This window comes from Abramis brama (genome assembly GCF_963993115.1).
Source record: "Abramis brama genome assembly, chromosome: 12".
In the NCBI taxonomy this organism is placed as follows: Eukaryota; Metazoa; Chordata; class Actinopteri; order Cypriniformes; family Leuciscidae; genus Abramis; species Abramis brama.
Genome location: NC_139974.1, coordinates 23,432,043 through 23,454,769, shown reverse-complemented (window position 1 = coordinate 23,454,769; position 22,727 = coordinate 23,432,043). Strand labels below are relative to the sequence as shown.

The following is a 22,727-nucleotide window of genomic DNA, read 5'->3' as shown; positions in this document are numbered from 1 at the left end:
TGTGAAAGAAGATTTAAAGTGCATTTGAATACACATATGACAGCAGAAGCTTTTCCCCAGACTCGTTTCCCCAGAAGCGTTTTATTTTCCCCAACTCTATATTCACCTAATATGACAGACTGTACATTTCTCACAAGTAATTAAACTGATTTCATAGTAATTTAAAAGGTTTATTTGGTTCTATTGTCTGATAAATATTACATAGAGAATTAGAATAGGGAACATGGAATATTTTGCCTTTTATGTGTCCTGTTTTTAATATATCAACAACATTTAGATATGGTTCTCCATGTTATTCTGTAAGAAAAATGTCCAATGTGTCATAATTAAAAAATATATATAGAGAGAGTTGGGGGACATATTTCGGTTATCGTTCTTGGTGTGAATGGGCCTTTACACTGAAGCTATTTCTTCAGACCAGAATATCATACAGACTTGCAGATGGGCATAGTCTAAAAGTACCACTAAAAATCTAGTTTTGTCTACTTATATTGAGGTGTAACTCACCAACACCAGGATCTTGTCTCATGAACTGACTGTACACTGTATGACACTGATAGTCTCTGAGTAATGAAGACCATGTGCTATGCCTACTTTAGATCAGGGCAGAGGTACAGCTATAAGACCCCCATTTCAGGACACTCCTCATTCCACCAGCATGTCAGCAAGACTTCAGTTATGCCTGCTGTAAAGAGATTTTGCATGCAGCATAGCTGAGTGTCTTAGCTCCATCATGTGCTGACGGCTTTACTGGGTGTGTTTGGACGTACATTTCTGAATGGCTACATTTACTGTAAATAGCAGCAGGGCACAATGTACTTACAGTAAATGTCAGGTGAGTGCTTTGGTGGAAGCTAAAAGGTTTTTGTGGCTTAACCGCAGGTCAACGTAACGTCTAGTATGAAAATCGAGTTTGGGAAAGTCTTCTTCGTGCCAGCAGAACATAAAATTATGAACAATAATTAGCCTGAACACAGCTTTTGATTTCACAGATCAGGTATGAAATTCTTCCAAGCTGCCAGGATCTTAAGGTTTCTGTGCTCATTTTCATTCCTTTGTTATGCAGATGATAAACCTTCTAATAAATGTGAATGAATTAAACTTTTACAGTGAAATCAGTTGATAACTCAATCCATTTAAAGTTGTAATTCTAATATTGACACATTCAAGGGTTTCTCTTCTCACCCAATATTATAACTTATAAGACACTGGGTTTATTTTATACATATTGTTTTGGATTTCAAAGCACCAAAAACACAAAGAAAGGACTGTGGGCAAATTACTGATCAATCTGCTAAATGTGAACAATTTGAATAAGTTGGGAGCTGTGGATTTTATGTATAGGAAATGATAGCAATGATAGATTGAAGTTAATATGCTGAGAATGAGGTTAAATTTAACTAAATTTATCAACAAAACTCACACATGATAATAGTGTGACTAAATGCAGTGTGAAAAGCCTTGTGGAATCACTTTATGAACATGATATTTCAAATTCTGATGAGTAAATTAGGTTGTTTTACATTAGTAATAGTGTGTATACAAATAAAAAAAAAATTGACTCAATGGACTGAAATATGTGACCACACTGCTGTTGTGTTGTGGCCACTGAACGGTTTTGCACAATTTGACAAGTTTCTATGGTAACTGCATTCATTAAATACACATGGCATATTTCTGCACATTGCTCCTCACATACTATTTCACAGATAAATACATTTTATTAAACACTATATAGATATATATATTTCCCACAAATCTTTCAAAATGGTGGTGCCAAATACTTTTTACATGCCCCCTTGTGGTCTATAGAGAACAGCTCTATGACTGCATTTTAAGAAAATGTGTTGGAGTGAAATTAATAACAATGATGTTAAATAGCCAGTGTAAATGAAATAAGAAAACTGTGTATTATAGATAGAGAATAGGACATTAGTATAAAAGCAGGATTTTCATTAGTCACCCACTATAAACACTATCAGCCACTGTCGATTCTGATCATATAAACACGTCTGTATACATGTCTTTAGGGGCTCATCAGTGATGTGGATGAGCAGAGTAAAACGTATATTGCACATTTTAAATGTTAAATCAAATGTAATGAATGCTAAAGCCAATAATAATGATGTACATCAAGCTCTGGGCATTGTAAACTGTCAATATATTTGCATTGTGATTCGGTAAATCTATAAGATTCAATATGTTTCAATAAAATTAGCATTAAGATCTGTGTTCTCATAATCTCTTGCAGTAGTTTGTTTGTTTGTTTGTTGTTGTTGTTTTTGAAAAAACAAGCAGTGCAATATGACATGATTTCACCATTGTGAAAATGTACCAAATGACTTTTCAGTTATTCTTTCTGCATGTTACTTCGTTATGTCAATTGGCGGAAAGTGAAGTAGGTGCATCCCAATTCACATACTTCTTTATATGCTATATTTAAAAACCTCCCCTATATCCTTACACTACTCCACTATAGTCCACTGTACGAGTGAATGAAAACGAGTGAGTGATATAATGAGTGCACTCAATAATGTACAATAGGTTTTGGACACTACAATGACTGCCTCCTCAAATAGTGAACTATATAAGGGATTGGGGCGATTACGGACACATGCAGCTGTTCATCCCATTTATTCAATGTGTATGATTCCAGGTTTTTCAGAGTTGACTCCAACTCCCACTGTTGAATCCATTTACTGAATAATACAAGATTGCAGTCGTTAATGCACTATTAATATTTTTCCACAGACACAAAAGCCTTAAATTACCCTTATTTAAACAACACACATTTAGTGTGACTGTCCAAATAGTCCAATTTAGGGGATGACTTTACAGTGAAATGATGAGTATGCTTGCTCTCAATGTCATAACGTTACCTCGCCGTTGCCGATAACCTAATTTTACAGAGGAAAAAGTCATGAGAAACAGCCATGGTCGAATATTATGTCAGAATCAAATATACAAGAAAGAAGGTATTCTTTAATTAATTCATCTCATTATAATGGTCTTAAAAAGCTGCTTGAACAGAAGAGATATATAGATTAAAAATACAATACAAAAATACCTAATGTAGTCTACACTTACTGATGTGGTTATTCTTGGTGTGAATTTTTAATGAGTAATGCTTAGATGATTATGAACACAAATAGCTTATAGGTATGTGTGTCGAGCAGTCATGGCCTAATGGTTAGCCAAAGGTTGCTGGTTCTATTACCGGCAGGGAATGCTGAGGTGCCCTTGAGTAAGGCACCTAACTCCTAAACGCTGTGTGTATTCATTTGATATAATTTATTAATTTACTTAATAAGATTCGAAAGCAATAAAAGCTCGTCTTACATTTCATACATAATATATAAAATTATTTACTTAAAAATATTGCTTTGGTCAATGAAATCCACGCTTGTTTCTTCGCGGGAGGCGTGGGCGTAATTTACAGGGGTGTCGGGTGTGGTTTGTAGAACTGCAGATGGCCGCCGAATAAACGTGAAAGATTTGGAATATAGAAAATGAATGCTGAAGAAGCCCAGCAGTAGTTTAGCAGCAGTATGCTTCTTAATGCTGCAGTGTTACCAAGAAACATTTTAATCCTTGGTGTTAGGAATAGATATAATCTATCTATGCATATGACCATGCATTCTCTCTCACACTCAATCACAATATGAAAAACATTTACAGTAGAACGAATTAATAATAAAAACATTTTAACCTCTTAGGTAGTTTAGCTATTATTATTAGATGATGTTTAAAGTGTGTAATTATATTCTCTTTCTCCTTTAAAGTTTGTTTGTAATCAATAGCCAATCAGACAACACCGACGAAACATCCAGAGTTATGTTATTGGCCAAAGTGCCTGTCAATCATCCCCGTTACCGCCCCAATCCCATGATGCTTCACTTCAGGATACATTTCTACTCAAGTGTTTCGAGCTAATTTAGCGTATTAACCAACAAATATATATATAATCTTGTACAATTGATTATACAGTATACAATTAATGTGGAATTGTGAAGTATAATAAAATGTATCGTTGTTTTGACTGTACAGATAACTGCTACCCTCGCTGAGACGCATTGACTCCCAGAATGTAATGTCCAGCTAAACAACTACAGTTTAAAAAGGGCATCTGCCGTGAATGGCATAGCTGTGAAAGGGATTCTCTGACACAGTTACGGAATCGCTATCAAGAGATTTCGGATGCACAATTTTTGTAACTCGGAGCTGCTAATGATCGTTGTTCTTGGCGCTCCAATCTTATAAATGTAAAAGAAAGATTAATGCTCTAAAATCATTATGCAATCAAACTATAGAGAAACATAGCTGTTTATTACTGTAACTATAATAGTGTTTATATTTACGTAGTTGAGAATTGATTTACTCTCTTAGCAATAACAGTTGTGTTAGAGCTTTTGTAAATAATAAATATACTTTTGATGTAGACTGTTGCGAATATTTTTATTTGAGTGGGTGTGTTAAACAATTTTTTGGAAAAATTACTGTAATTGTATCAGATGATATTATGAGGGATTACCATATTCATGTACAACGCATACATATGGTACTGCAGCTGCTTATTTTTTATATTTAATGTAGATTGGGGTGGATTACCAAGAATAAAATAGTTAATACAACCCACAGTTATTGTAATTATTTTTTAATGGAATTCAAATGCTTGTAGATACCAAGCTAGTGAATTAATGAGTTTCAACAGGTAACGTTATACTAATATCAGTATGTACAAATATCTCCAGTAGATCCATTCAAGATGTGTTCAAATTGTACTCCACACAAGCAGACGCAGAGAAATTATTTACAGGAGACTTATTCTAGAAACAGTGACTTTTTAAAGTTTTAAACTGTACCATAACATCACAGCTACTTTAACTGATACTGATAATGCCATGAACCTTGTATATTTTAGTACGAGCAGTCCTGTGTGTACTGTAAAGTCTCTCATGGCTTGAGCTGGAACAGGGACGAGCTTGAGCAGGAAGTGTAATTCAACAAACTGCGCATGTTCACTCAAAGCCTCTCGCTATGTAAGGATGACACCGACCGCGATCTAAACGGTAAGGCCAATCCATCGTATTTTAACCTCTCTAATGTAACGGTTAAACATGACTGCGCAGCGGAGAACTTCGTCGGGACGTCGACTAGAGGTGTTCGCGGCTCGAATGGCAGCGGCAGCCCCCTCGAATGGCGGAGGAACGTCTTGTCGTTTGTGTGTGTGCGTCCCGCCGCACGGGAGACGTCATGAGAACAGAACACCGCGGCGCGACGCCAGCGCGTCATTTAGATACAGTCCGCCCGTACGGCCAGCGAACGCTTCATGAATTAGCCGCGCTTGAGGGTGTTTGAGAGTGTGATGTTTGTTTGTAAACACGCACATTCACCCACAAACAAACAAGCAGTGAAATGAAGGTGTGTGTTAGCATAGCACGTTAGCATCACGAACAGCAGATGAGTGTTATTGAAATGGCGCAACATATGAAGAGCTAAAATGCTAACTGAATTAGCCACCGAAGAGCACAACACTTAACGTATATAAGTGCAGTCGCTCAGAAACATTCACCATGGCAACCAAAACAGTTATCCCCACAATACAATAGGTACAACAATTATTGTTGCTACTGTTAAATTATAATAAATGCATGAGGGGTCTCTTTCAAACAGTGTAATACTTTTTTTCATTTAGGTAAATACATTTTTGACAACAGGTGGTTCTTAATAACACCAGTCACTATGGTATTTTGACGGAATCTGTTGTTACCATGGTGTACAGAACTACCCTGTTTTGTGGTAACTTACAGTGATGATAACACACTGTAAGTAACGTTACTATGTACTATGTACTACACGTACTATGAGACTGTACGATGTTCATATTCATGTAACGTACCATGTCATCTACTCTAACGTAACGTTGCTTCAAAGAATACCATGGTATGCGTTTAATCAAAACATGGTATTACCGTGTAACTTACTTGTTATTTTATCTGATAGCATTAGCAATGCAGTCGTCTCGTTTAACAGTCTTCATTAGACAGATATATTTATAATATATATAAAGCAATAATTTGATAAACTAACCTATGTATATAATTTAAAGCACTATATCCTGACATAAGTATACATTATTTTAATTGAAAATAGTTTATGTAAAACATTTAGTTATTTTAGTTAAACCATACTTATTTTAAATTATATATTTTATAGTTTTATATTTGTTTATCTAAATAGTGAAATGCTTGGTCATGTAACAGTGATTTGAAGTCACTTTTCATCTCAGGCCATTTTAATAATGAATGTAACTAAACTGGTAACTAAACTGTCTTAAGTCTTGGAGTAAAAATGATTTAAATGCACATTTTCCTTATTTGAATATTATGTGCTTAGACACTAGCTTGAGGATTTGCCTTATCACACAGTCCACTTTCATTTGTTCATACTGAATTAATGTTACAGATGAGACCACTGTATAATCTGTTGTTTATTACTGTCTGCGGTCTGAGTTACCGTCTTTGAGATACCCTGACACCTTTAGTGGGTCTTCCAGTTGGGGGATGTAAAAGATTAAAAAGGGTATCTGCTGTGACTGGCATAGCTGTGGGAAGGGATTCTCTGACACAGTTACGGAATCACTATCAAGAGATTTCGGATACACAATTTTTGTAAATTTAGGCTACCATTGATCGATGTTCTTGGTGCCTTGGTTTATAACTGTAAAGAAAAGAAAAAAAATATATATAAAAGCAATACACAATGGTGTTATAAGTTGATATTATTCCATGTCAAGCTTATGTCAACATTGTTTATGTGTGAAGTTTTATGTGTTTATGTTGTTTATGAGGTGGAGCACATTATAACATTTATATGATTACTACATTTTTGGAATAACACGAATAAATAATTTTTGCACAATAAGACCAGGACCGTGGTTTAAGAAAATGATATGGTCAATGTTGATTTTAAATGTCGGACATATCAGGTAAAACATCTTCTGAAATATAGGCTAATCAGTGGTTTAATAGAATATCATGCATATTATTATTATTATTATTATTATTATCATCATTATTATTATGTACACTAACGGTCAAAAGTTTGAAATAATTATGATTATGAAATAGAGCCCGACCGATAAAGGTTTTTAAGGCTGATACCGATACAAATATTTGGTGATTTAAAAATCCGATATTCCGATATATCGGCCGATATATATTTTTTAAAAAAAAAATTTAAGAAACGCGCAACAAAACATTAACAGATTTCCCTAACATTAGTTATTTGTCGTTATTTAAGAGTCCTCAGCCTTAAATAATATGATAATGCAGTTTAAAAATAAACTTGTTTGTTTTATTGTCACAACAGAACAGAATATATTAAAGTTCTGATAAATATAATGTATAAAAATACAAACTTAAGATATGAAACTCAAAGTCCTTTGAACAAAAAAAGTCTTATTATTATTAATATTGACAGTAATAATTCAATTATGTAATAATGTGTGTGTGAAGAACTGATAAGATTGTAAATGTGTACCTTGAAATGCAATGTAAGTCGCTTTTGATAAAAGCGTCTGCCAAATGTCAATGTTATAAGCTACCTTATAGCCTAATTACAATGTCAACTTGCTTATCCCTTTACCTGCACTCTTTTAATTCTATCCATCTATTCCATCAAGCTACAACAAACCATTTTCAATCATCATTTGCTGCCTGCCTTCTAAAATCTACTACTTAGTGATGCACTAAATACATTATGTGACTCGTTAATGCTGCGGCTAAACGAAGTCAGCAACGCACACTTGGATTTCACACACGTGTAAAAGAAAAGCTAACTTTTATGCGCACAGGCTATGTTTGATACTTTTTCTCAAATGTTCACTCCTCGCGTGCCTAACTTACGTTTTACAATGCAGAGACTGGAACTACAGATATGCTAGTTATAAATACAGTAATCATTACTTTATTTAGGCAGAATAAGTTCGTTGTGATTTCCAAGCTCATTGATGTTAGCGATCTTCCTTGTATAGTGCCCTCTGGTGGACAAACTATGCAGCGCCAACACTCATAACATGGTTGAAGGGTGTTTCGTCCGCTTTTATTTTATTTTTTAAATATTCATTTATCGGCCATTATAAATGCCGATACCGATAGTTTGGAAAATGCCTAATATCGGCCGATAATATCGGCCCGCCGATATATCGGTCGGGTTCTATTATGAAAGAAGTCTGTTTAACGAAGTCTTTGTGTTTGAAAGATGTCTTATGCTCGCAATGGCTGCATTTATTTGTTTATTCTGAAATATCATTACACTTTAACAGGACTGTTTTCTATTTTAATATATTTTAAAAATGTAATGTACTCCTGTGATAGCAAAGCTGAATTTTCAACAGCCATTACTTCAGTCTTCAGTGTCACATGATCCTTCAGAAATCCTTCTAATATTTGGTGCTCAATTATTATTATTATTGATATACTCAATTATTATAATAATAATCTTAATTATTCCAAACATTTGACCAGTATAGATAAAATATTCACCAGGAATTTCATACTCCTCAGTGTTGAAGGAGAGCACGGGCTATGGCAGAGACAGAAGTCACTGTGTCCGTGGAGGACATGGTGATGATGAAGAGCACAGAGGAAGAGGATGTGGAGCCTGACAACCAAAGCAAGACTCAAATGATCCTACAGCTGCAGCCCATCACAGCTGGGTAGGTGTGAGGATCCTAAACTAGACAGCTAGGTATATCAAAAGAGACACGCATATAATAATACTTTACATATGTCATATTAAACAAATGACTCTTTAAAAGGACCGAAACAGCTTAATTCTTGGGAGTTAACAGGTGGAGACTGATGTTATAGATGGATGTTTTATGTTTGTAGGCTTGGAGATGAAAGCAGTGAGACAGATGCTGCAGTTGTGGCAGTGGAGACACAAGGTAACCCTGTCCCAAAACTTATTAGTGATAGTCTTTGTATTATGTCGCACCACTCATATTTTCTTCATTTAATGTAGTCTTGTAATAATTCACATCATAATTAGACGGTAATCTATGTGTAGTTTCCTGCAAACGCGTCTTAGCTGTAAAAATGCTCCAAGCAGCGGATTATGCTTCAGTTTCTGTCACTAAATACACCTTATGCAGTTTTCCCACAATACTGTTTTGTGTGTGTGTGTGTGTGTGTGTGTGTGTGTGTGTGTGTGTGTGTGTGTGTGTGTGTGTGTGTGTGTGTGTGTGTGTGTGATGTTCAGATGAGGCATCTGCTGAAGGAGAGGATTTGGAGCTTGGTTATCCCATTACATGTGGCGAAAGTAAAGCCATCCTTCTATTCAAGAAGTTTGTCTGCCCAGGAATCAATGTCAAATGTGTGAAGGTTAGTGTCGTGTAGACCTTAATGCTGCAGATAACAGTTGCTAATGTGTTTAATCTGACTTTCTCTGTTTCTCTGCAGTATGAGGATCAGTTGATTAGTCCAAAGCAGTTTGTGCACATGTCGGGTAAAGCCACTTTGAAGGACTGGAAGCGAGCGATCCGGATGGGTGGGGTTATGCTCAGGTAAGCATAAGCATTTTGAGTCTCTTCAGGTCAGACCTCAGTGCCAGCTATCAGTGTTTGTAGTTTAACTGTGTCCCATTACAGTATTGGTAGCCTTTCATAGCATATCATATATTTTGATTAATTTTTTGGTGCCACTTTATATTAACTGTATTTCCCCCAGTTTCACAGACAAGGCTTAAGCCTTGTCCCAGACTAAAATGCATGTTTGATCTATTTTAACTGAAAGCAACTTGCACTGACATATCTTAAAATATGTCAATGCCATTGTTTTGTTTAAAGAGACACACCAGTAATGTTTTTTCTAAGGCATGTAGGAAACTCAGAATCGAAGACCAGGAGACTTGGTTCTTTCTTCAGCAGGATTCTTTATTGAGAACACGAGCTGTCGTAGCTGCAGTCATCAAGTCGAACTAAGGGAACTTTACATGGTATCTTATATGCATTCAGTGGGCAGCCCTTGAAGGTGCTGACCTTACTTACACACAGCCTTAGGGATGACCACTAAATCTAATCATCTAAAGACAATAGAGGCAATTACCCCCAACTGGAGATAATGGTATTCCCCAAATTGTATAAACAACACATGGTCACGAGAACTAAGACTATGTAAACATTCACACATAGTTCAACTCTTAGTAGGAAGATAAAAGACTAACAAAACCCCTTCAATGGAAACTATATTGAATCTAATCAGTAAATGGATGCCATCATGTTCACCTTGAATGCCCAATACAGTGTGGTTCACCTTAGTTTTTCATGTGATGTTATGTAAGGATGTAGGATCAGCAGATCTTAAACTTATTCTTAAATTTGTAATCCTACAGGCATTATAAATTTATAAAGGCTACTTAAATATCCTAATTTGAACTAAGGCCTAAATCTGGCTTAATCTAACTGAACTACCAAATTACTAATTTGATAAAAGGCACTTGTTGTGTATATGTTTTTACATTGTACTCATATTTAAAAAAAAAACTTCATGCAATTACAGCTGTAATTAATTTCTATGGCTACATCTACAGTATAGTTACACTGTTGACCCTTTCCTTACACCTTAACCCACCCTTAAAGCCCCGATATACTCGTGGCGAAGTTCTTTTTCGTTCTTCGTTTAGGGGTAAAACGAAGTTCAAAATACGTGAGTAGCGATAAACAATGCAGCATCATTGCATCATTAGCGAACATCCGACGCCGCCCACACTGCTGAGAGTGACGGTTAGATGAATATGTAAATGTGTGGTGTGCCCTTTCCTCTCAGTAACAAAATAAACACAACAAAACTGAGAAAACAGCAAGCATTTTAAATAAAGCATAAGAAAAACATCTGATCATAGCATCTGATCGTGGCTATGTGGCACTCCATAAAAGTCACGTCACATTTATTTATACATCACTTTATACAATAGATTGCTTAAAATCAAGCAGCTTTACCGTATTAATCATGAAAAACAGTGTCAGTGTTTTGTTTCGTTTCATCAGAAGTACTACTTCATTTTCTACTATAAAGCAGCTCTCCAGTGTGTTCAGGTTTTCACTCAACCGACTGAACAGGCCAAATGAACCAGAAAAGATTTTCACGTGAAAGAAGGCAGAGCCTCCACAGCCCACCTATTACGTAATCACCACAGACCAATGGTAATACAAATGTGTTTCGAACTCCCAAAATGAATTCCAAACGAACTTTGTTTCGGCCTGATTTTGTTTGAAATGACATCACATCAGTTCGTTCTTCGATTTCACTTGGAAGTGTATCAAGGCCTTTAAACCTAACCAAACCACCAAACCTGTCCCTAACCTTACCAGTGTTTTGCGATTCAACATGAACACAATAAGTACAACAATTTTTTTGATGTAGGTGTGACCTTTTTTCCCCTTTGTAATGTTAGACACACTTTGTTTCTGCTTCAAATTCAGTCATAATTTATTTTTTCATGAGTTATGTTACTTTGCTGTGCTGTTTTAAAAGCTGTAGATTTACTCTGTTGAGTCCAATATACAGCCCTATTCTTCAATAGCAACCTCATAAAACAATTTCCACCGAAATGTGCCACTCAAACTGAAGATCAGACTGAAAATATCAGAGATCTTGTAAAAATAAACGTCAGCCACTCCAATGGTTTATAAAGGTATGATCACAATAGTTAAATTAGCATTAGCACAGCATGGGAAATTCACATAACCAACTTTGAGTGAAGTCTGTGTGGGGAACTTTTTTTCACCCTCATGCAAAACAATCGCACATAATCCTATTGAAATGACTGGATATCGTCCTCTAACTTTCGATGAGCTCCGGTAAATGTGACTGTTCTGTTTGTGATTGTTCTGATGGATATGCAGAGTGGTAGGTGTTACACACAGACAGGAACACAACAAGCTTTGACAGCTTTTACTACATTTTACTTGTATCATTAGTTCTTCCAGATGGATCACTGCCTAACATCCATCTGAAACTCAGTTGTTACAATAGATCAAGGAAAATTCCCCACTTTGACCCCTCCAGATTTTCCAATAAAAAAACAAATATTCTTCAGCGAAGTATTAGTCTTAACTTCTGAAAGCTCTGTGTGTGTGTCATGTAGGAAAATGATGGACTCGGGTCAACTGGATTTCTATCAGCACAGCACTCTCTGCACAAACACCTGCCGCAGCACCAAGTTTGACCTGCTGATCAACAACACACGCTTCCCACCGGACGGCAGTGGGCTCAACACACCCACCACAGCTCAGGGTTAGAACACACACACACACACACACACACACACACACACACACACACACACACACACACACACACACACACACACACACTCACACTCTCACTCTCACTCTCACTCTCACTCTCACTCACACTACAGCTGGGTGACATAGTTACCAAATATTTTTGTTCAATATTTGTTTTATCCTTTAAATTGACAAATGATTTATTTAATTAGTACCATCATTTTGACCAAACAGCTACTGTTGCCAATTAAATTCAAAAAGTAAAAAACTAGTCAAAATAGGGTTGGGCGATAAACAATATCATATCGAGATCGCGATAAAATGTACGCCGATAACGATGATTAGCTCTGGACATTTTTACTCTATATGGATTACCGGTAATCTAACAGCTTATCACAAAGCAGATATAAACGCAACAAGAGTGGTGTCAGTGCATGTTGTTAATAAGTGTTTTCAGCGTGTCTCTGTGTGAATGAACACACAAACTCACACACGTTTGCCGTCTCTATAAATGAGGACACGAATACACAAACTTCATCTCCAGAGCTGCTTTGAAAGTCACTTCACAAACTTTTCATCGTTTGATTTGAGTAAAACTACCATCAAATACACACTGAAACTGAAACTAAAACTGACAGATCTTCACAACAAACCATCAAAATAAAAATTTGGTTAAACTTCAAGAAATTATGACAGAAATATATCACTACTGTAGTCTAAATGTACTTCTCAAAGTAATAATATTTATATTATTATTTCTAAGGAATATCATACAACCAAGATATTTTTTAATCTATGTTTTAAATGTATAAAGTTCTTTTGTGCCGCATCTAATTTAACAAAAAATATTTTTTTGTTGTAAATTAATTGTTATATTTTCATTTGATAACATTTTAAAAGCTTGATTGAATTGTTAAAGTGTATATGAATTTGTATTAAATCATAACACACAGAATCCACCCCACCCCAAAAACACAGAATTTAGGGAAAAATAAAAAGGATTTCATGGGGCCATAATTTAAAAGGTACTCTGTGGAGTTTAATTGTGAACAAACAAGTTTCCTTCCTCAGCTGGGTAAATCAATATATCGTGATAAATATCGATAGCGTATGATATGAAAAAAAATATTGTGGTAATATAAATAATTAAATAATATAAATATTGTGGTAAAATATGTTTTTGGCCATATCGCCAAATGATCAATGCATGCTTTTCACACAATTTTCAGTAAAATAAATGTTCATTGTTTTCATTTACCTCTATAACAATACATATTATGTGTGTCCTACAGGGCATGTTTCTGTGGGTAACGGATGTCAGATGGCCACAGTAGAGGAGAAGAAAGAAGACGTGATTGGTACTGTGGAGTGGAGCCCAGCCACCATAGAAGCCTCAGAGAAAAGGGACACAAATGACATCTCAGGTAAACACAGCAAATAAAACATTCAGAAAGTCATGTAGTCAGTGCTTCCCATCAAACATCACTCATGAGTACCATACATAAATGATGTTGGCATCCACAGGTGTAATAAATGCTATACTGTGTGTGTGACCCCTAGATGAGACGCTGAGTTTCTGGAGGGGTATCGCTGAGGTGGGGATGATGGGGGAGGTGGTGCCTAATATCCGCTCAGAGCTGTTGGGTCTGCTGAGAGGAGTTCAGCTACGCACTGATCAGAGCTCTCTACAGGATGCAGGTCAGTATGTCAGAATATGATCTGTGCCAGGTTTGTCTAATCCAACAATATCCGCACGATATCAAACTCTGCGGCTCTACTATTGGAGAAAGTGGTCAACTTAGATCACCTTTGCCTTGATAAGTTCACATTATAGCCTTGGCATTATGTAAGAGTTGTATAACTGTCAGTACCGTAACTGAATCCTACCAGTCACAAAATTGTCTGTGACATTCCTAAACAATTTTTTTTTATTGTGAACTCCAAAAATAGATCAATTCAAAATTAATGTTTAATGGCAAACATGATGAAGATTAGCTGACAGGCTTTCAATTAATTAAGTTGTTTATTTAGCATTTAATTTATTGTAGGAGCCTAAGGCTTTTTGCAAATATATATATGTATATATATTAGGGATGCACCAAGTCCGGTACCGTTACTTTTTTTAGTACTTGCTGATACAGAGTACCAATACCTGTATTTTTATTGCCTTTTTAATTTTTAAATATACTGGGCAGAGAAATTAAAAGAATATGAATCAAATTAGTTGGCTTAGCAAATAGATATTTCCATCAGTTATTTTCATGCCTAATTATGCCTGTTAAAATGCATTGTAGGAGCTACTGTTACTTTCACTGTTCATATTATTGCTCTATCAAATTTCATCTTTAATTTAATAGCACAGTGAATATTTAGAGTTGCTCCAGCAGAGCTCAACCAGTCAACCAGTCTTTTGTTGTTAGATTAACATTGAGGACAAAGACAGCAGTAGGTTTATAAGGCTGCTGTCACTTTAAGAGCTGCATGTGTCCAATATACTGTTACACACGTTTTTCTTTTCAACGGTTTACGTTCACTTGACTGACTGTTTCATGAGGATACTTGCCTATACAGGCATTTTGACATAATTTTCTGTGAATTTGTCCGTTCATGTGCAAAAAGAGGTGAAAAATAGCTCGATTTAAAAGGCTATCCGTGTGCTGTGCGAGAGGCCTTTTTCTGGGCGTGTGCTTTCGATGTTTGCGTACAGAAAACTTGAAAACGTCATGTCTGCTGTTTGCTATGTTGACGGTGTTTCTTTGTCACAAGCACTGTATTGTACACACTGCATGGTATCGGTTGTTGAAGCATTTTAACGAGTACACGAGCGCAGTATCGATGCATCCCTAATATATATTGAAATAAATAATATAATACATTTAAAAAAATAATATAACCTTTATACTAGGACTGTCAATCAATTTAAAATCTTTACTGGAATTAATAAACGTAATTAACTTAATTTAAAGACAGGCTTCACAAGTCTTCAATTAAGCCCGTAAGTGTATTTTCTTTTTGGGGCATCTTGTAGCCTGTAGTTTAAATAAAGGATTAGAGATCCATGAAAAACACATTTAGTATGTCAAGTTATTTTGTTGTGTTGTTATTCAGGTGCAGTGGTAAAAGTGTAATGTGGCTTAATATGTAGTGTGTTTTTTGTACAGACCCTTTCCAAAAAATTAGAATATCATGGAAAAGTTTATTTATTTCCATAATTCCATTCAAAACGTTAAACTTCCATAGATTATAGATTCAGGGCCCACAACTTAAACAATTTCAAGTATTTAGTTGTTTATTTGTACATAATTTAGGCTTCCAGCTCATAAAACCCACGAAAACAGGATTTCAAAAAATTAGAATATTACATGAAATCACACAGTAATTACACAGTGATACCATGGTCATTGAACCAGGTTTTGGTTCTTTTGGCAGTGTGGGCAGGTGCAAATCCTGCTGGAAAATGAAGGAAGCATGAAGTGCTCTGAAAATGTCCTGGTAGACGGCTGCGTTGACTCTGGATTTAATAAAGCACAGTGGACCAAAGTCCTCTTTTCTGATGAGAGCAAATTTTGCATCTCATTTGGAAACCAAGGTCCCAGAGTCTGGAGGAAGAATGGAGAGGCACACAATCCAAGATGCTTGAAGTCCAGTGTGAAGTTTCCACAGTCTGTGTTGGTTTGGGGAACCATGTCATCGGCTGGTGTTGGTCCACTGTGCTGTCCACTCAACGCAGCCGTCTACCAGGACATTTTCAGAGCACTTCATGCTTCCTTCAGCAGACAAGCTTTATGGAGATGCTGACTTCATTTTCCAGCAGGATTTGCACCTGCCCACACTGCCAAAAGAACCAAAACCTGGTTCAATGACCATGGTATCACTGTGTAATTACTGTGTGATTTCATGTAATATTCAAATTTTTTGAAATCCTGTTTTCGTGGGTTTTATGAGCTGGAAGCCCAAATTATGTACAAATAAACAACTAAATACTTGAAATCGTTTAAGTTGTGGGCCCTGAAACTATAATCTATGGAAGTTTAACGTTTTGAATGGAATTATGGAAATAAATAAACTTTTCCATGATATTCTAATTTTTTGGAAAGGGTCTGTATGTGTGCATGAGATGTGATCATCACATGGTCTGTCTTGCAGAGATTGCAGTTCTGAGCAACCTGGCACAAGTCTTTAACCTGCTAGACTCCATCAAACAAATTGTGAATGTTCGGCGGCAAATGACGGACCCAGAGCAGACACAGATGCTCCGAACACTGACAAGTGAGTGAAGTGACCAAAGGGAAGTAGGGACATTTTCACACTGGAACTTTTGGTGTGGCCTGTTGGACATGCTGAAACTGTTCCTATTAATTGTGATTGATGTAAAAGTGATTTTTAAAGACACAAGTGTCGCAAATATTAAATCTCACATTTGAAAATAACACACCACCTACAATAGATTAATCGTTAATTCAAACACCCACGCAATCTCTTTCCAAAATGACAATGATTCGGTTGTGTCTAATAAACCTTTGACAAAATCACACCACAACATTCAAATCTGCGTTCGCACTGCTGCTGACCCAGAGAGTGCACTTGTCATGTATAGGTATGAAACAGCTTCACAAACAGTCTTTTCAACCACACATTATCATTATTTCTGTGTTACTAATATTCATATTATCATAGAAGTACTGGGATAAAAGTTTATAGTTTGGATAAAAACACTGATATCTACGGAAGCAATCAAAATAGATCAAATGACCTTTTGTTTACATCGTTACACCAGCAGGGGGACAAGTGACTGTTACAAATTTATTTTTCATTGAATCATTCATTCAAGAGATTCGTTCAAAAATGCTGATTCATCCAGTAATTAAATGAGTGAAGTCTTTGAGTGAGTCATTGAATCATTCATTCCAAAAGATTTTTTTTTTAAATAACTAATTTTGTTTAGTTGTCTGTTTAGAATCGTGAGAGAACCGTGATCTCTATTTAAAAAAAAAAAAATCATGATTCTCAATTTATCCAGAATCGTGCAGCTTTAACCTACAGTAAACCCTACCCTAAACCTAACCGATAGTAAACGAGAGATGAAAATGCCATTTTAGCTTGCTTCTACAAGTCTTTTTATCGAGCGTCGTACCTGACCTGTACCAGGTGAGCTCCTGAACAAGTTTAGTGCATTAGAAAAGCCATACATGTGGAAGCTGGTTATGCGATGCAAACTTTAAAGTCCCCCGTACTCAATAATTTTATCCTTTAAAACTCATCTTTGATCACCAAAATTACATATTTAAAAAAAAAAAATTCCTTGAAAAAAAATTCTTCATGCCTTGAAGTAGCTTGAATGTAAGTCTACACCCTTGCCTCATTTAGTATTTGCGGTTCTATGAATATGATACGCCTCCACTCATTCACACCAGCTCAGAGATCCACTCGTTGACGATCACACGTTGACGTGATTGGTTACAAGGTAGTTTGTGACGTCAGAAACACCAGCGATTTCAAACCACGTTTTTGAGACTGTCTGGTTCACTGCAGTTTTAAAGGGGTCATCGGATGTCCATTTTCCACAAGTTGGTATGATTCTTTAGGGTGTTCATGTAAAGTTTGTAATATACTTTGGTTAAAATTCCTCAATGGTTGTGTAAAACAACACCCTTTTTACCTCCTCAAAAACAGCTCCGTTCACAGCGACCCGTTTCGGTGCATGTCTCTTTAAATGATAATGAGCAACTGCTCACCCCACCCCTCTCTTCCATGGGGGGTGTCGAATGGCTGAGGGCAGAAATATGCTAATACGGGACAGTCCATCAGTGGTCGTGGGCGGAGCATGAGCATTATGACATCATAGTGCTCAGAAAATCCAAACGGCTTGATTATTGAGAGTGGAGGATTTTTGAGGATTAAAAAAAGGAGTGAATGGATTTTTTTCATTGTATGGTGGTTGTGTCCACACACTGCAAAGACACATTATATGCACCATATAACACCATATAAAAGTGAATTTTGCATCTGATGACCCCTTTAAGGAGAAAATATTGAGCAATGGTGTTAACTTATAAATTTGGTCTTAAAGCATATTAAAAACACCACATAGATATATAAACAACATTTAAAAGCTTGATTTTCACCACAGTGGGACTTTAAAATGTATTAGTTTACAAATATACAATTGAGCAAAAAAATGTTTGAACTGAATTCTTTATTAACCGATAATCTACCTCTGTAATTGTAATTTGTGTGAAAATGGATAAATGGAAAATGGAAAAGTTATTGGCACAATTTCATGCCAACTTTACGGGGGTTTTAGAGACTAAGGCTCAATCCCAATTCTATTTTATACCCCTTCGCCTACCCCTAACACTTCGCCTACCCCTTACCCTTGCCCCTTGAAACAGAGTGGCAAGGCGTAGGGGTAGAAATATTCCCCTAAGAAATGGGACACCACTACTACACCGTTACACCGTTATTTTTTATTGCATTTTTCTTCTGAAGTTCGCAGATAACAACGGAGATGACTATATCTTCGACGGCTACAAACGCGAATAGAGCATCTGGCGCGAGTGATTTCAATGTTAAGTCAATGTAAAGACGCGTTTACGCGCGTCTGGAGGTCTTGCGGCGCGAATGAGGCGATTTTTTTGCAACCGTTTCTTTGAAGAACATGACCGTAAATATGAACACAAGATTGAATGTGACATAAAGAAAATGATTATTGGCAGTCATGTTGCCTCTGTAGCCGGTGTATGCATGTACATTTCTCATACCCCTTCGTTTGAAGTGTGGTCCCGAAAAATCTTCGTTTCAAGGGCTATCTGGCCCTTCCCCCTACCCCTACCCCTACCCCTCCAACCAAAAGAGAATCGAGACAACCCTACCCCTTCACGGGAATGCGCAAAATGGAGGGGCAGGGCCAAGGGGTGAATTGGGATTGAGCCTAAAACTTAATGGAATCTTTGTTCCATTAATTTTCTATTATCACTATAAAGCTGCTTTGAAACAATCTGTATGGCAAAAATCACTATATAAATGAAGGTGACTTGACTCTGCTTTGCATTATGCCAATTAGAGCACTTGTTACCCGTGCTAAAATCATTGTAATACATAGATTATTGCTTTAATTCTTTGAAAACAACAGTGTCTCTTGTGTTTGTCTAGCATTGGAACAGCAGGTAGAAGAGCAGAAGAGGCAGCAGTCCCTCAGCTGGTCGTCTCAATCACAGGTCCTCAGCAGTCTGGTTCTCCCCTCCACCCCTCCAGCCAAACGCGCTCCCAAACGGCCCCGCCTCCAGCGGCCCGCCTCTACCACCGTGCTCGGCACATCCATAGCCCAGCCTCTCACCCTCCAGCCCCAGCAATTCACTGTCATTTCCCCCATCACCCTTTCATCCATCGGCCAGTCGTTTACAGTGGCTGGCCTCAATCAGCCATCTAATACGGTCACCCTACATGCTCTACCCGCAGGCTCACAGCTCTTCACGCGAATTGCTGGAGGTTCTGATGGAAAAACCGAAGCCATTGCTCTCCATCCTGCATCTGGGCTCACGTTGCTGGGCGCCACAGCCATGCAGGACCACGCACAGCTCGGGACAGTCATGAGCCCCGTCGAGCTCGTCCAATTGACGCAGAAGATGACTTCTGCAGGTGTAGCCCAAGACGGTCAGGTGGTCGCAGGTACGGTTGTGATGCAAGACGGCGTCGTCAGGGTCGTGCAAGAAGACGAGAACCAGGATAACACCACCTTGATTGAGATAGACCCGGCATCCGCTGACCACAGCGTGAGCGTCATGGAACTGCAGCTTGAGGGAGACGAAGCGGGGGACGGTGCAACCGTAATGGAAGGAGGCGAGGAGGTGGTGCAAGGCGAAACAGAGGAGACAGGGGAGATACAGTTGGATGCCAATGGTCAGTTCCACAATTTGCCCATTGTAGTGGTGGAGGAAGAGACACAGGACGCCGGCAAAGCCAAGTGATTCACCGACACGCTCACACAAACCGCCCTCAGAGACTGACGGACCGAATCAGACAGGGACGGGGATTGTGTCGCCCCAGGTGGAGTGTGCTTTTGCCCTTCCAGCAGTCTTGTTTTTTCATTACTTACTTCCTGCACAGCCAAGCTCAGCTCTTCAAGCCTGCCGTGTCATGTATTTGTAAAAGCAAATTCAGTATTCCTTTTTTACACGTAAAAAGCAACAGTTTATGATGTTTTGTTAGAACACATTCAGTATTTGCTTTCTGTTTTTGAGTGTGGAAGTTTAGGCACTTATTTTCCGGTTTCCTTTTGTTTTGGTGCCAAAATGTCACATAGTAGCCATGTCCAGATTTCAAGTTCATGACTCTCTGATCTGAAGGTGAAGACTGATATTTAAGACACTCCCATAATAATAATTTACACTGTCTGTGTCTCTGTGTGTTTTCTGACATCAGGGTAAATGGCACTAATGCAGAGTTCTTCAACCCTGCTCCTGGAGAACCACTGCCCTGCAAAGTTTATTTATAAAACTATATATAGAGTTATAAAACTCTGCAGGACAGTGGGTCCCCAGGAGCAGGGTTGAATACCTCTGCCATATTGTTTGTGATATTTTAGCACAGTTGTTCTCAACTTTGGTCCTTGGCACCCACATCCCTCCCTTATCTGACAGACTGTGTTCAGTTCATGCAGCTCTCTGCTAATGATCTGATGATCTGAATTGGGTGTGTAAATAAGGGAGACAAAAGAGCAGTGCTTTGGGTCCCAGGCTCAGAGTTGAGGACCCCACTGTTAGCACATATAATGAAAGATGTGTTAAGAATGTTTGTGAATGGATCATGTGTGTCCTTCACTGAAAATAAAATAGATATTCCTTTTCCTGCGAGTTATATTGTAAATGATTGTAGAATGCGGGATTGTGCATTTTAAAGTCCGTTACTTTACTGAGTTTTTTTTTTTTTTTTGAACAAAAGTAGAAGCAAAAATACTTGATTTGGAGGTTTATAAGTGCAAGGATGTATTAAAGTGATCAAGAAACAGTAAAAACATTTATAATGTTAAAAAAAGGTTTCAATTGAAAAAAAAGACCCCTAAATAAATAAATTAATTAATTAAATAAAAAACCCAAACATATAAGTAAATAAATAAAATACTTTTAATAAAAAACGTTTTTTTTGCTTTTTTTGAGCATCAAATCTACAAATTAGAAGGATTTCTAAAGGATTATGAGACTGAAGACTGGAGTAATAAATATTGTCATCACTGAATACATTTATATTTTAATATATTTTAAAATACAAACAGCTATTTCAAATTGTAATATTTAAAATTTGAATGTTACTTTATTTTTTATCAAATAATTTAAGTTAGTTTGGTATGTGTAACTTTTACTCTGTTCTGTTGGGTTTGTTTTGCACACGGCTTTTGAGTTTATTGTTTTGTTTCATGGTGCTGTCTGTTTTTTTGTGAGAGCTATTGTGTTCCGTCTTATCATGAATTTCGGTCTTGCACTCCAAAACAGAAAGAAGCATAATAAAATTAAAAAGTATTTTTCTTTCTGGTGAATTGTACAATAAAAACAGCAGTTGCCAGAACTTATATTTACAGTAAAAAGTGTATTTCATTAACTGATATAATGTTAATATACCAGTCTACTAAAGTACTAAAATCTGTTTTGTACCTTTATAATACACTGACAACCACTAAAAAATAGAATTGTCAAAGAGAAAACCACATGATGAATCAAAGCTTATCACTAGCTTTTCCACAGACTGAGGTAAAAATCAATAAATGTGCTCACAGTATCATAAGCACAAACACAAAACACCATCATGGTAGCAAATACGATACTAAAATAATGCAATGATCATTAATTTAACAACATGTAACAACTATAATCTAGATAACTAAGAAGAAACAGTTATTTCAATGAAAAACCATCAAATGTGAAGCAAAAAATTTCAGAAATGTCAATTTACATTTTTCCCCCCACTAAATTATAATGACTTTGTATTTTCAGTCATCAGATTAATTTACATTGTGACTGTGTATCAGATGTAATCCACTCTGTCTGTGTCTGCAAAGGTGTGTGCCAAATGGCCCATACAGATGAATGGCCCATTCAGATGTATGGCCCATAGAAACTGATTGGTGTGAATGAATAAAAAGAATCAGCATTGCTCAGAGTGGATTGGCAAGTTAGATCGATCTCCTGTGGGAGTTCCTAACAGTTTTCCTTTGTTTGTAGCCCTTTTGTCTTCATGTATAAAGTTCAGTCACACAGACAGAACATTGGGTTAAGATTGTTGAAGGGCGACATGCTAACATCGCTGCTGAAGGACTGCTACACTACAAACCTTCAATAAATTCTTCTCCCCACAAGAACTCTGGTCAAGCTTACTTATTTTATGTATTGGAGAAATCTAATACATTGGCGAGCCACCCAAACGACTGCTCGGCCAAATACAC

General features: G+C 37.0%; 1 protein-coding gene across 2 annotated transcripts; it reads left to right on the top strand.

Annotated features, from left to right (window-relative positions):
* Nucleotides 1-4,952: 4,952 nt before the first annotated feature.
* gmeb1 (glucocorticoid modulatory element binding protein 1) lies at nucleotides 4,953-21,137 on the top strand. 2 transcript variants are annotated; one of them, XR_014608379.1, is made up of 11 exons: nucleotides 4,953-5,069; nucleotides 8,568-8,719; nucleotides 8,895-8,950; nucleotides 9,265-9,386; nucleotides 9,465-9,568; nucleotides 12,151-12,299; nucleotides 13,585-13,716; nucleotides 13,853-13,990; nucleotides 16,439-16,561; nucleotides 19,445-20,734; nucleotides 20,839-21,137. XR_014608379.1 is itself a non-coding variant. In XM_084130370.1 (10 exons), the coding sequence occupies exons 2-10, from the start codon at nucleotides 8,589-8,591 to the stop codon at nucleotides 20,257-20,259; spliced, it is 1,770 nt and encodes a 589-aa protein (XP_083986496.1). In that variant the 5' UTR covers nucleotides 4,953-5,069; nucleotides 8,568-8,588; the 3' UTR covers nucleotides 20,260-21,137. The 2 variants fall into 2 exon arrangements, 1 of the variants encoding a protein (XP_083986496.1); XM_084130370.1 differs by having other exon boundaries at nucleotides 19,445-21,137.
* The last annotated feature ends 1,590 nt before the right edge of the window (nucleotides 21,138-22,727 follow it).

Excerpts from the sequence above, each read along its gene's own strand:
- gmeb1 (XM_084130370.1), top strand. The coding sequence starts at position 8,589 with ATGGCAGAGACAGAAGTCACTGTGTCCGTGGAGGACATGGTGATGATG. Across the intron at positions 8,720-8,894 it reads CTGCAGCCCATCACAGCTGG|GCTTGGAGATGAAAGCAGTG; the intron begins GTAGGTGTGAGG and ends TTATGTTTGTAG. Across the intron at positions 13,717-13,852 it reads GGACACAAATGACATCTCAG|ATGAGACGCTGAGTTTCTGG; the intron begins GTAAACACAGCA and ends TGTGACCCCTAG.